Source organism: Capra hircus (assembly GCF_001704415.2).
Source record: "Capra hircus breed San Clemente chromosome X unlocalized genomic scaffold, ASM170441v1, whole genome shotgun sequence".
NCBI lineage: Eukaryota > Metazoa > Chordata > Mammalia > Artiodactyla > Bovidae > Capra > Capra hircus.
Genome location: NW_017189517.1, coordinates 25,812,439 through 25,826,753, shown reverse-complemented (window position 1 = coordinate 25,826,753; position 14,315 = coordinate 25,812,439). Strand labels below are relative to the sequence as shown.

General features: G+C 30.4%; 1 protein-coding gene across 1 annotated transcript in view; it reads left to right on the top strand.

The window, feature by feature from the left end:
- Positions 1–12,206, top strand: part of LRCH2 (leucine rich repeats and calponin homology domain containing 2) — a 105,242-nt gene extending 93,036 nt beyond the window's left edge. Inside the window, exons 17-21 of the mRNA XM_018044281.1 lie at positions 1,352–1,409; positions 2,158–2,270; positions 2,443–2,580; positions 2,733–2,810; positions 9,467–12,206. Of these exons, the coding sequence (XP_017899770.1) occupies positions 1,352–1,409; positions 2,158–2,270; positions 2,443–2,580; positions 2,733–2,810; positions 9,467–9,586 (507 nt within the window). The 3' untranslated portion in view covers positions 9,587–12,206. The remainder of the gene's footprint in view (positions 1–1,351; positions 1,410–2,157; positions 2,271–2,442; positions 2,581–2,732; positions 2,811–9,466) is intronic.
- The last annotated feature ends 2,109 nt before the right edge of the window (positions 12,207–14,315 follow it).

Below are 14,315 nucleotides of genomic sequence, written 5' to 3'. Positions count from 1 at the left end.
TAAACATGTTTCTAAATTACTTATATGGCAGGTAAACTGGTTTACATTCTTTTTTTCAAAACAGTTTAAATTAGGATATGCTAAAATTCATCTCTGTCACATGCTTTTGTAAATCCTTTCTTTTATTTTCAGTTATAACAAATGTAGGTGATAACTTATTTTCTTAGATTTTTTGTGATTTTATGATCTATGCTCAATGAGAAGAGGATCAGTGCCAATTTTCTCAAATTATATTGCTTTTGTAACACATTTTCCTTACATTTGGATAAATTAAATTTTTGTCTGGAAATTCATAGTACTTGAACTGAAATAATCAAGACAAACAGGCTTGTGGATAGATAGGTGGTGAGCATGTGTTTTGGTAGCTCAGCTGATGTTCAACTTGAATTGCTTATCCCATGTTAATCAGAAAATTAAGACAGTCACCAGAATGCTGATTGTTTCAGTTTCATCAGTGAAAGGAAAATGGTAAAAACAATTAGTATAGTGCTTTACTATTAACAAAGTGCTTGCCTGTACATTTAAACCTAAGAGCAGTCCCACTAGCTGGGTATTATCCTCATCCTTTTGCAGCTCAAGAGTGATAAGTTTTCCTAAAGACTTCAGTCAATAAATGGTAGAGGAGTGACTGAAGCCCAAACTCTAACAACTTCATAGTTGTTGTACAGATTAAATAAGATGCTGTTAAAATTGCATTATCTTTCCATTTTATAATTTACAAAGTGCTTTCTTTTAGTTATCTCAGTTAATTTTTACAGCAGCCTATTTAAAGGTGAAAGGATAGTTACAGAAAAATTAAATGTTTTGCTTAAAACTTAGTCTAAACTTTCTGACTCTAAGTTCAGATTTTTTAAATATACCACGTTTCTTTTCACAGTACACTACTGTTTGAAAGCACTTTGAAATAATGTGAATTCAGATAGAAGAAATAATGCTTTATTCTCTATCACTCTGCAGCCACTGTTAGTTTGAATGTGTATATTTGCCTCAGATTATCCACTAAGGGTCAAGTCCATAGTAGATAGTAAGTAAATGTCACTAATTTCACTTATCTTTTCATTAAAACTTTTTTCCATTTTTCAGGAGACTTTAATCTGGTTCTTCATTAGAAAAAAGAGTATATGTTTATTTGATTCACTTCAATAACTTTCATTTCCCTTATACTAAGAGAGAAGTTAATTAGCAAATATTTGTAGCCCTTTTAAAAATGAAACATTATCTGTTTGAATTAAACTGCAGTTTACCTTTCTCTACTCCACTAATTATGGAAAAAAAATACTTCTCAAAATTGGCATGAATATAACTACTTTATTTTGAAAGAAAAAAGATTTTATTTGTTTTTTGTTTTTAGGAGTATGATAGAACTGATGTTTTTTCACATGGTCCCTTTGGCTTGAAGCCTAGATCAGGTAAATATATATTCTGCAAATACAATCTATTGGTTATATACAAAACTAGTTTCTCAGCTTAAATGGGATTGATTCCTTAGTTTTAAGTACACGTAGATTCATTCTTTCCCCTCTCCTAAAAGTAATTTTCTCTTAACCTTATTTGTCTTTCCAATTCCCATTCCCCATTTCTTTCTTCCTCTTTACCTTCAAGCTCCTGAAACCTCAGCTTTTTGCCTTAGATATACTGCAGTCTTATTTCTACTCTACTGTGACTGCTATTAGAATGACCACTCTGCCAGCAGACCAAACACTGTTTGAAATTATAGCACTCCATTATATTGTGGTTTTAAAAAGGGATCTTTTCGCATTTGGCAAGCCCAAAAGAAAATGGATCCATGTTACTTGGCAAGGTATTGAATTATAGTTTTTATTCCTGAATAACTGTATTGACCTTCAAGAATAATTTCCTATTTCTTTAAAGATAATAAAGGCTGATTTCTTAACCTGGATCATGTTTCTAATAACATATGTTTAAGTAAGAACATCTATAGGTGGTAGCAGTTGTTACACTTGTCTTCCCTGTTGTTTTCAATTATGCAGATAAGTAAATTTCAATTATATTCTGTAAAAAAATATTAGAATTCATTAATAATGAAAGTGCTTTATGTCATTTTGTTCTAGTTCTTTGTATCATGCCTCTTTCCCTGCCGATGGTTGATCCTTCTGATTAGCTTTATAATAAGCTAGGAAATTTCTGTTTTTATAGCTTTCAGCCGCTCATCTCGCCAGGAATATGGGGCAGCAGATCCAGGTTTTACAATGAGAAGAAAGATGGAACATCTACGGGAAGAGCGAGAACAAATACGACAGCTTCGCAATGTAAGTCACATTGACCTTTCAGGTCTGCTTTATAGAAATGGGTTTAACTTGGAAAATTAAAAAAGAATATATTATTTTCAGTACTCTTTAAAATTTTAGATTATGTAATGATTAGTTATATACATATATATTTAAATAGAATGTCTGTGATTTATACCCGTTTCTTTTACAGAATCTTGAATCCAGGTTAAAAGTAATTTTGCCTGATGACATAGGAGCTGCACTGATGGATGGGGTTGTTCTTTGCCATTTAGCCAATCATATAAGGCCACGCTCTGTAGCTAGTATTCATGTGCCATCACCAGCAGTGGTAAGTTTTGGCTACAGTTTGTTAGTTCTCTAAAGGAAGATAAAGCTGCTTGAAACAATCTTTAAATAATATTCTTCAATAAATATAATTTTCAGCTTTTATAAGTTTTGTACAAATATACCTGAAAATATACTATTTTTCTTACTTTGCAGCCTAAACTTAGCATGGCGAAATGTCGAAGAAATGTAGAAAATTTTCTTGACGCTTGTAAAAAGTTGGGTGTCTCACAGGTAATTATTTTTCTAACAAAATGATCTTTTAAATATGAATTTATTACATACAAACTGGCTTCTTCACAGTAGGCATGAATAATGCTTTTTGAACATGAAAATGAATACCTTCCTTTTCACCTTCTACTGAATTCCATATTTAAATGTAAAAGCTGCCTATTTTTTTTCTTTTAATTGTTTTAGTTTTTTATTTTTTAAATTTTAAAATCTTTAATTCTTACATACGTTCCCAAACATGAACCCCCCTCCCACCTTCCTCCCCACAACATAAAAGCTGCCTATTGAATGATTTTTAAGCTGCTTTTAAAGTAATTGTAAAATAGCTACATATGTAGAAAAATTTACTAACCATGCACATCATCGAATAAACATAACTTACTGGTCATATGACAGGTTGATTGTGATGCTGTTGCTACTCTTATTTTTCCTGATAGAGGATATTTGGATTCCTTTAATCTAAGAATAGACTCTGATTGGAAGATTTGCATTCAGTGTGAACAACATTTAAAACTTTATTTAAAATGTCAATTTGGAAATCTTAGTAACATTATGATAATACCTCACTGGATAAACTTTTTCTGACATTTGTAGAAATTAGCTTATGTTTTATGTAATAATTGTAATAGTATTAAATTAACAAAGCAATATTATAAATATATAATGAAAATGAAAAATCAAAAAATTGCTTTTTTGATAACATTATAAACTTAACAACATGATGAACTGTTGAGAGGACTTGGAATTGTTAGCAGATCACAATGTAGTTGTACTTTTTTCCTTTTATTTTTTAAAGTATATTTTATTGAGATATCATTGACATAACATTTTGTAAGTTTAAGGTGTACCATGTGTTGTTCTGATACACTTAAATATTGTGATTATTAAGTTCTCTTTTCAATAGTGTCATAATAATCTGGTTTACAAATTCTACTGTGACCTCTTCCTACAAGTGAATAAATATAATTTATATAGAGAGAATCAGTTGAATTACTGTTTAATTTGGAAGCTATATGCAAGCTAGTTACTTCTTGTCTATGCTTGACATGATGTTTTGAAATTTTAATTCCTAAGCATCTTTATGTTAGTTCTTTCTTTATATACTCACTCTTAATCTCTTAGTGAGAAAGAAAAATGGTTATTTTTCAAGTTTGTTATTGCGTTGTGTATATTTTCCTGTTTTGTCAGTTTTTAAGAGTTTTTTGATGAGGGGTTCTCAGTCAACATTTATTAAATGAATGACATTTTACAGATGAAGAAACTGAGGCACAGAGAGCTTAGAAAACTTATCCAAGTTTGCTAAACTTTACTTTTACTAAAACTTTAGTAAACGTGGAAGCAAACTATGAACCCCAGTGATCTAATTCCAGAACCCACCCTCTAACTTGGATATTCTCTATTTCTGTTCTTTTACATGAATTGAAAGACAATCTAACTTACTCCTGACACTTTCTTTATACATTAGGCAAGGAGAATGACAGGAAAGGTCTTATGAAAACCATTCTACTTAGCATGCTCTCATCTTCTTTCTCCTATTTGTTCTATGACAGAGTTAGTGACTCACCCATCCTCACCATAAAGGTGGCTCATCAGCTTTCATTTTCAAAACTCTCTAGGTATTGGTAACAAAAGGAGAGATTTTATTTTTAGCTTCAATTTGTTTTTCCCTGGCTTGAAAATGATCATATATAGTCAGTTTTTAAATTTAACTTTTTAGGATATTTTTGTATTTTTAACAGTTTTATTGAAGTATAATTGACGTACAATAAAGTTCATATAAGTATACAGTTTGATGAATTTTGACATATGCATATACCATGAAATCATTACCATAGTCAGGATAATGAACATGTCCATTACCCTCAAAAGTTTCCTTATATCACTTTGCAATCCTCTAGTCAACCACTAAAAGCTGTTTTCTGTTATTATAGTTTAGTTTGCATTTTCCATCTGGAGTTATATATAACTGGAATGATAAAATATGTACAATTTTTTTTCTGGCTTCTTTTGCTCAGTGTAGCTATTCTAAGACTCATAATATTGCATGTATAAAAAGGTCATTCCTTTTTATTATTGTGTAGTATTTTATTATATGAATATATCACAATTTGTCAGTCCATTGACCCGTTTGTTGATGGCCATTTGGATTGTTTGCAGTTTTAGGGACTACTATAAATAAGGCTGCTATGAATATTTATGTACCAGTCTTTGGATATATACATTCTTTAATTTTGGGTAGGCACATGAAAGTGGAATGGCTAGAACATACAGGAGGTATATGCTTAACATTGGGTATAAAACTTTTCCAAAGTGGTTATATAATTTTACATTCCCATCAGCAGCGTAGGAGAGTTCCAGTTCCTCTACATCCTCAGTAATATTCAATATGGTCAGTGTCTTTTTAAATTTATTCATTTTAATACGTATGTACAGTTTGTCAGTGTGGTTTTAGTTTCCATTTGTCTGAAGACTAATGATGTTGATCATTTTTTCAAGGTCTTATTTTCCATTTGTATGACTTTTATGAAGTGTTTGTTCCAATCTTTTGTCTATCTTTTGAGTTGTTTTCTTACTGAGTTTGAGATTCTTTATAAATTGTAGATAACGTCCTTTATTGGATGTGTGGATCAAGTCCTTTATCAGATACAATATATGATTTACAAATACTGTATCCCAGTCTTTGCCTTGTCTTTTCATTCTCATTATAGTATCTTTCAAAGAGCAGAAATTTTAAATTTTTTGTAATTTGTCATTTTAAAAAAGTGATTGTACTTTTGGTGTCAAACCAAAGAAATCTTTGCATAAATTAAGGTCACAAAGATTTTCTCCTATATTTATTTCTAGAATTTTTATGGTCTTAATTTTTACATTTAGGTCTATAATCAAATTTTAGTTAATTTTTATATATGTTGAAAGGTATGGATTGAAGTTATCTTTTTTTTAGGCCTGGGCACACACATTGTTTTTTTATTTTAAAAAATATTTAATATATCATAAAATTCACCCATTTAAAGTGTATAATTCAATGGTTTTTAGTATAGTCACAGAGTTGGACAGCAAACTATTAATAAGGGTAGAATATTTTTATCACCCCAAAAGAAACCTCTTAGCTGTTAGCAGTCCCTCCTCTTTTTTATCTGTATGAATTTGCCTATTCTTGACATTACATATTAATAATGTCATATGATATGGAGTCTTGTGTGTGGCTTCTTTCATTTAGCATAATGCTGTCAAGGTTTATCCATGTTGTAGCATAAAGCAGTACAGACATACTCAGGTTTATTGCACTTCACTTTATTGTGCACCATAAATGCAGCATTTTTTATGAATTCAAGGTTTGTGGCAACCCTGCACTGTCAGATGATGATTAGTATTTTTTAGTAATATTTTTTAATTAAGTTTTTTTAAAAAGATGTAATGTTATTGCACACTAAGAGACTAGAGTATAATGTAAATATAACTTTTATATACATTGGGAAACAAAAATTCATGTGACTTACTTTATTGCAATATTTGCTTTATTTTGGTGGTCTAGAACTGGAGTCTCACTATCTCTGAGGCATGACTGTACTTCATTTTTTGGGGTTGAGTAATAGTCCATTGTATGTATGTAACACATTTTGTTCACCATTCGTCAGTTGATGGATATTTGGGCTGTTTCCACTCATTGTTTATTATGAATAATGCTACTGTGAACATTCATGAACATGTTTTTGTTTGAATGCTTGTTTTAATTCTCTTAGTTAACAAGGTTATGTGGTAGGTTAAATGGTTGCTCTGTGCTGGGTTATATCTGTTATATCTGCTCTCTGTTTATCTTTTTGAGGAACTACTAAATTATTTTCCAGTTTACATTCACAGAAGCAATGTATGTGGGTTCTAATTTCTCTGCATCCTCACCGATTATTCTTGTCTACCTTTTTGATTCTAGTCATCCTAGTAGGAGGTCTGAAGTGGTCTCATTGTGTGTGGTTTTTTAAATTATTTATTTATTTTTCAATTTAAATGTTGATTAGCTTTTCCTTAATGGCTAATGATGTTGGTCATCTTTTTGTGTGCCTGTTAACTATTTGTATATATTCTTTGGAGAAATGTCTTTTCAAATCCTGTGCTCATTTGTTAATTGAATTAGTCACCTTTTATTATTTCTTTATATATTCCAGATACAAGTTCCTTGTGAGATACATGATTCTAGTTTGCTGAGAGTTCTTACCAGGAATGAATGTTGAATTTTGTCAAGTGCTTTTTCTACATCTACTGAGTTAACATTTTTTTCTTTCACAGCATTGTTAATTACATTGGTGGGTTTTCAGATATTAACTCAAACCTGGACTCCTGGGATCAACCCCACTTGGTCATGATGGATTTTGTTGTTGTTGCTTTTTTTATGTTGTTGGATTCAATTTGTTAAAATTTTGTTTAGCCCTTTTGCATCTATATCAATAGGGTTATTGTTCGTTAGTTTTCTTTCTTTTAAAGTTTTTGTCTGGTTTTGGTGTCAAGGTAATGCTGACCTCATGGAACATGTTAGGAAGTATTCCCCACTCTTCACTTTTATGGAATATTATGGATAGAATTAATATTATTTACTCATTAAATATTTAGTCACAGTCATTATTGAACTTTGAATCCACCTAGGCAGGGGGTTTTCTTTGTAGGAAATTTTTTAACTACAGTTTCAATTTCTTTAATGAATATAGGGCTATTCTAATTTTCTATTTCTTCTTGTATGAGCTTTGATATATGGTGTCTTTCAAAGAATTTGTCCTTTTCATCTAGTTTGTCAAACGTGTTGCTATAATGTTGTTTATAATGTCCCCCTTTTTATCATTTTAGTATTTGTAGACTCTCCTGTGGCATCACTTCTTTTATTCCTGATATTGTTAATTCGTGTATTGTTCTATTTTTTTCCTGATTAATCTAGCTAGGGATTTTGTGAATTAAAAAAAAAATTCTCAGTTAACTAACATTTGGTTTTATTGATTTTTTTCACTAATATTTTGTTTTTTAATTTTATTGGTTTCCTCTCTCACCTTGATTATTTCCTTCTTTCTGCTTACCATTGGTTTAATTTGCTCTTCTTTTTCTAGTTTCTGAGGTGGGAGCTGATGCCATTGATTTGAAACCTTTTTTAGTTTCTGATATATGTTGGTGATTATTTGAATAAACAAGAGAAATATTAGGAGGGCAATAAATGTTGCAGTGAAATTGGAGTGAGAAGATAGTTTTTGAGAACTACTTTGATAAATGAGATAGTATCAGTAGTATATGATGACTGAGTCAGGGGAATAAGGAAGAAACACGATTATGATTCCCAGGTTTATGTTGAGAGAGACTGAATAGTGTATTACTGACTGAGGTATAGAACACAGACAGAAAAGTTAATTTAGTAAGGAAGTAGTTTTGTTGTGGACATACTGATTTTGATATGTCTGTTGGACATCCATTTGGCTGTATCAAGTTGACGTTTATATCTGGAGCTCAGTAGAGAGATCTTGGCAGGAAATAAAGATTTGAAAATTATCAGGATGGAAGATATAGTTGTTACTCATTGGGATTAGGGGCCTTATCTTGCCAAAGTTTCCAGTGTTTCAAGAAACACTGGATTAAAAAAAGTAATGTTGTAAAACACTATGCTAGTCACCTAAACCAAATCATGGACCATATGGGACCTATAAATGGTCTGTTTGCCGTCTACTCTATCCACTACTAGCTTATTTTCCTGAGATTAGTGAGTGTTCCAACTGAAGCAGTAGACTGTATCATTTCTTCAAAAAATGCTACCAAATTTATTTGATGCTGTGCACATTCATGCATATCTTCAATTAAAATCCTTGTGATTTTGATGAGGCTTTGAGAATACCAAGGAGAGAATACAGTATAGAAAGAGAAGAGGGTGAAGACAGAACCCTTGGAAACATTAAGAATGTTAAAAGAGGATCACTGAAGGCTAATGAAACCTAATGCAAAGTTGTCTCTAAACCTTCTTTCTCATAGAATTGTGAAGAAATGACATATATAATGACTTAGAAGAGAAGACAGTTGTTATTTATCAAATTCTAGACTATTTGAACTAAGAAGCAACACAACATCACTAGAAGCTGGAGGGAAGTCATCTTATGACAAAAAAAGTACTGAAGTGCTATGTACATCACAGACCATGGAACCTAAGAACTGGTAGAAGGAACCAGAGTGGCTAGTTTTGTATAGGACTGAGCAGGTTACAAAATGTTTAAAATGCTTCCATATATAGATTCTTCTATTTGTTTCTCATACAGTTCCATTTTCAGGATGAAAAAACAGTATCTCAGGGAATTTTAGTACCTTTAGTACTCCATATGACCCTTAGATCTCTTGGCTGGAAATATAGTGCTCTTTCTGCTCTAGCACAAGGGCTTAGGGAACAGCTAACACCGCCGTCTCACTTAAAAATATTTTCTTATTGTGTAGATCAGATCAACCTCAGATAAAAATACAGCCCATAAAATAGAATTCCATACCATAAAAATCTACTGAAGCAGACATCTTAAAAGTTTATTTCATTAGAATGGTTTAATTTTTACCTGGAGTTTTATAAAAACTCAGTTCTGACTTACTGAGGTTTTGCTGTACTATTAAAAAGCACATGTTTAGATATCATTTTTTTGTTGTTTTTTCAGGAAAGACTCTGTTTGCCTCATCATATTTTGGAAGAAAGAGGTCTTGTGAAAGTTGGTGTCACAGTTCAGGCTCTTCTTGAATTACCTACAACCAAGGCATCTCAGCTTTCTACGGCTTGACATAACATTAAAAAATCCTAAATGTCTAGTTTCATTTATTTGAAGTGATTTCAGATATCTCAAATTTATGAATAAGGATGTCTAGTCAAAAATAATTTTATTATTCAAGCTTTAGATTTAAGAAAAATCATGTTAAAACATCAAAATTCAATTTTGAATTGCCCAAACTTCTTTTGAGGGAAAACTAGATCCACTTAATAAGAGTTTTTGATAAATTCAAATTCTCTTTTTACTAAGTTAGCTAATAATCTTGATTATTTTTCAATAATCAGATTAATACTAAGTTTAAAATGTGATTTCAATATAATAATCACATTAGGTTTAATTTTTTTATCATAGCATACTGGTAAACATCTGGATAAGGTAATCATTTTTTTACCAATTTAAAACTAATTCTATATTTGAGTTATTTAATATACTTGTGATTCTAGTTTATACATAATTTCTTCAGTCTTTGGTCTTAGTTTTATAGAAAAAAGTGAGTAGAAATTACAGAACTCTGGCTTTATATTGAATTCTTTTAGTATTATAGGTTGGTGCCAAAATATTTTCAGTTGTACTGTAGATTGTTTACATGTGAAGTGCCTGTGTAATTCATGACTCTCCTATAGTCTTAAGCATTTTTGCAGTTTTTTAAATGTAATAATGGAATTTGAAAATATTTTAGTAGATTTTGTAACTTCAGTAATATGTGAGGATAAATGTGCCTCACATTGTGACATTTGTGTTTTTTATTTAGTCCATTGCAGTTTTCTTAAACTGGTTATTTCATGTTGTCAGAAAAACGATGTTAATATGCTTAATTTATACTATTTAATTTTGCAAAACTTAATCATCTTTTGAAATGTATTATTTGAAGAGTATTTTATTTCTGTATTGAAAATGTTACACAAAACAGTAAGGTTTTTGAAAACTAGCAGAGTATTTAATTATCAAGGAAATTTTGATAAAACTGCCAAAGTTTGGGTTTATGTCTTGACTTTCAGGAACGTTACTACATCAGTATGCTGCCTTTGGTTATATTCAGATTCAGAGCGCAGCAGCTGAGGAGTAGGTTTTTATTAGAAAATATGTCCATTTGTGGATCCTGTAAATCTTAACTGATCCTCAATTAACATGATGAAATAAATACAGACCACTCTATAAATCTTTTCATTAGCATACTATTATATAAAGCCCTTGTTTAATTTAAAGATGGATAAATTTACATTTTTAGTAGTGCAGGAATTTTTCAAAAACATTACTGTAATGAATAACTCAGTTTCCTATAGAAAAACTTAAGTATAATTACTTTTGTAGTAGTCAAGCAAGTATCATATCTTAAGTATGTGATTATTTGCACTTGTTACCTCTTAATATGGATGCAACTTACTAGAAATGTTGGCCTGGGTGTTTCAATGATATATAAAAAAGGTAAAAGCTATTGTGCCAAATGATATAATAAGGATTGGTTTAAGAGCAACTCTACTTTTTTTGATCTGTTGTCATGAAGCCATATAATTAAGTTTTGGCTTTAGGATACAGATGTGTTCTTCACATTCCCTGAGGGTCAAATCGGAGCTTTTAAAGAATTAAAGCTTTTTATGACTAAAAGTTTTAAAAATTAAATTATTGATAATTTATTACTTTAAATATTTGAGCTAATTAGTTATTTTTTAGTTGGATCTAAAAAAAGTCATTGACAAAAATCTCTCTTTAGTGAAAACTTGGGTAATAAAGTAAGAAATTACAAATATGTACCTTAGTTATTAGTTTTTAATGTAAAAATTTGACAGTGTTACAAATAAAGTGATCATTAAAAAGCTACAGCAATCATTCATACTGCTTTCATAGTTATCATGCTGTAGAATTCCTCTTGTTAATTAATCTAGATGTTAATTATTTTACAAGTATTTTCATGTTTTGTATCATTGAAATATTAGTGAAATTATAGGTCATTTCCTTATTGCATTTCACTTACTTGTCAATTAATTATTACTTTAAAGAAAAAATACACCAGAACCTCTGTAACATTCTTTATTGTAAAGCAAAGTTCCATTTAAGATGGGTCTATCTGAAGTCCATACCATGGCAGTTTTATTTACTGAGTGCAAAAGGAATGCTTCTCTGGCAGTTTCACAGCATAGTCCCCAAGCAAACATTATACCAAGTCTCTGATGTATTCCTTTTAGTAGTTTTTGAGTAAGTGTAAAATTTATTCAAAATAGTTTTTATGGTTATTATATATTTACTTCACCAGTTATTGAATAAGGAATGATTATCATTATTTGAATTGGATTTGTGTTTTGAAGAACGTTAAGTAAGCAAACTAAAATATTTTATTAGGCCCTAAAACATACAGTAGATAGCTTACTTCCTGCTAAATTTTATTCCTATATGGCACAAGAAAGAAGTGATGTTGGATATGTTAGAACTGAAATAAGGAGTAAATATACATTACCATTGTTTAATAATTATCTTTACAGAAGTGCTAGTTTATTGACTTTTCTAACTGAATTTTTTGAATTCAGAAATGTTTGTATTGGTCACAGATCTATCATGATTGATTTTCTGATGCATTTAAAAATAAATGGAACACTAAATGTATATTACCGATGCAAACTGTGTATAAAGTTGAACACAAAAATTAAAGGCTGAGATTTCTTTTTTTCCCCTTTCTACCTCTTCTCTTAACATCACAGCATCCATTTTCTGTAGGCATTTGATAACTTGTGTCTATGTTCCCTAGTATGGAAAAATAGACTTTGAGAGGATATTCAAAGTAAGTTTAGTCCAGATTTTCTGTACATCATGATATTTTTAGTAGGCAATGTTTTCTTTTAAAAAAATGGTTTCTTTGGATATCTTTAGAAAATGATGTCATCTTAATCCTGTAAAGGACTCTCTGTGCTTCCTGTCATTCAAAGTTAGAAATAAATTTATTTTTACTGTGCTCCATTAGTATGCATCAAGTAGCTACCTAAATAAATAAGAAATGTATTATGTACATGTGTAAATACATGAAAAAAAAATAGATTTTTCAGTTAGCAAGTTGAATTTTCTGTAACTTTGTTTAGATACCTCAGTCACTTCTAATGCAGAGAAATACAAAGCAATGTTGTATAATTTATAAAGTAGTAATTGAAATTATACGCTAGGGCTATTATTCTTTTTCATTATAAAAGTTTCAGGTATACAGCATTATAGTTCAACATGTATACATATACTACAAAGTGGTCACCACCACAAAGCTGGTTACCATCCATCACTATACAGTTTACCCACTTCAGCTATATTGCCTTTCCCCTACCCCCTTACCCTCTGATAAACCGCTAATCTGATCTTGGAATCTATCAGTTTGTTTTTGTTTTATTTTCTTTTAGATTTCACTTGGCATAATACCTTCAAGGTCCATCCTTGTGTAAATGGCAGAATTTCATTCTTTTTTATGGCTGAGTAAATTTTATTGTGTATATAAACCATAGTTTTAGTCATCCATCAATGGATGCTTAGTTTATTTCCATATCTTGATTATTGTAAATAATGCTGCAGTTAACATAGGGGTGCATATATTTTTTTAAATTAGTGTTTTGTGTTCTTTAGATAAATACCCAGAAGTGGAATAGCTGGGTCATATGGTAGTTCTAGTCTTAATTTTTTGAGGAATTTCTCTGCTGTTTTCCATAGAGGCTCTATCAATTCACTACTCCACCAACAGTGTACAAGGGTTCCCTTTTCTCCACATCCTTGCCAACACTTATTATTTTTTGTCTTTTAAATAATAGCCATTCTTACAGGCAGGTGATATCTCATTTTGGTTTTGATATGCAGTTCCCTAATAATTAGTGATGTTGAACATCTTTTCATGTACTTGTTGGTTATCTGTATGTCTTTGGAAAAATGTCTATTTAGATCCTCTGCACATTTTTAATCAGTTTTTTTTTATTGTTGTTACTGTTGAGTTGTATGTGTTCTGTATTTATTTTGAATATTAACCCTTTATCAGATATGTGATTTACAAATATCTTCCCCAGTCAGGAGATTGCCATTTTATTTTGATTATGATTTCCTTTGTTGTGTGAAAGCTTTTTAGTTTGATGTAGTCTCATTTGTTTATTTTTGCTTTTGTTTCCCTTGAGTCAGATCTGCAAAAACATTGCTAAAACTGATGTCAATGAGGTTGCCACCTATTAAAATTTAATTGTTTTTCATGCTCATATTTTGCAAGTTTAATTTTTGAAATTTACCTCTCAGTACTACATTTGTCATTGACTATTCATTTCTGCTAGTTGGCTCTGACAGTCATATTTCTTTAAAAAAATAATTATTTTGAATGATTGTATGCTATATTTTCATGGAGAAAATTGATATATCCCATAGATTTGTAAAATATTCTATGTAGAAAACAATGTATTTCATTAAGTTTTATATATTTTTTTCAAATTTTCAACTATTTTTATTGTTTTTTTCATATATGCTATTATACATGTTTCAGTGCCATTCTCCTAAATCATCCCACCGTCTCCCTCTCCCACAGAGTCCAAAAGCCTGTTCTATACATCTGTGTCTCTTTTGCTTAAAACAGTTTATTTCTAAAGCAGTTAACTCTGAAATCTTTTCTCTGTGTTTTAGAATATTTCACATTAGCTTAAATATAATGCTTTTATGTTTATGGTTCTGTTGCAGATAAATCATTAATATTACTCAGAAGCTCTGGTAATTTTGGCCTATGAAAATGTTAATCAAAAGT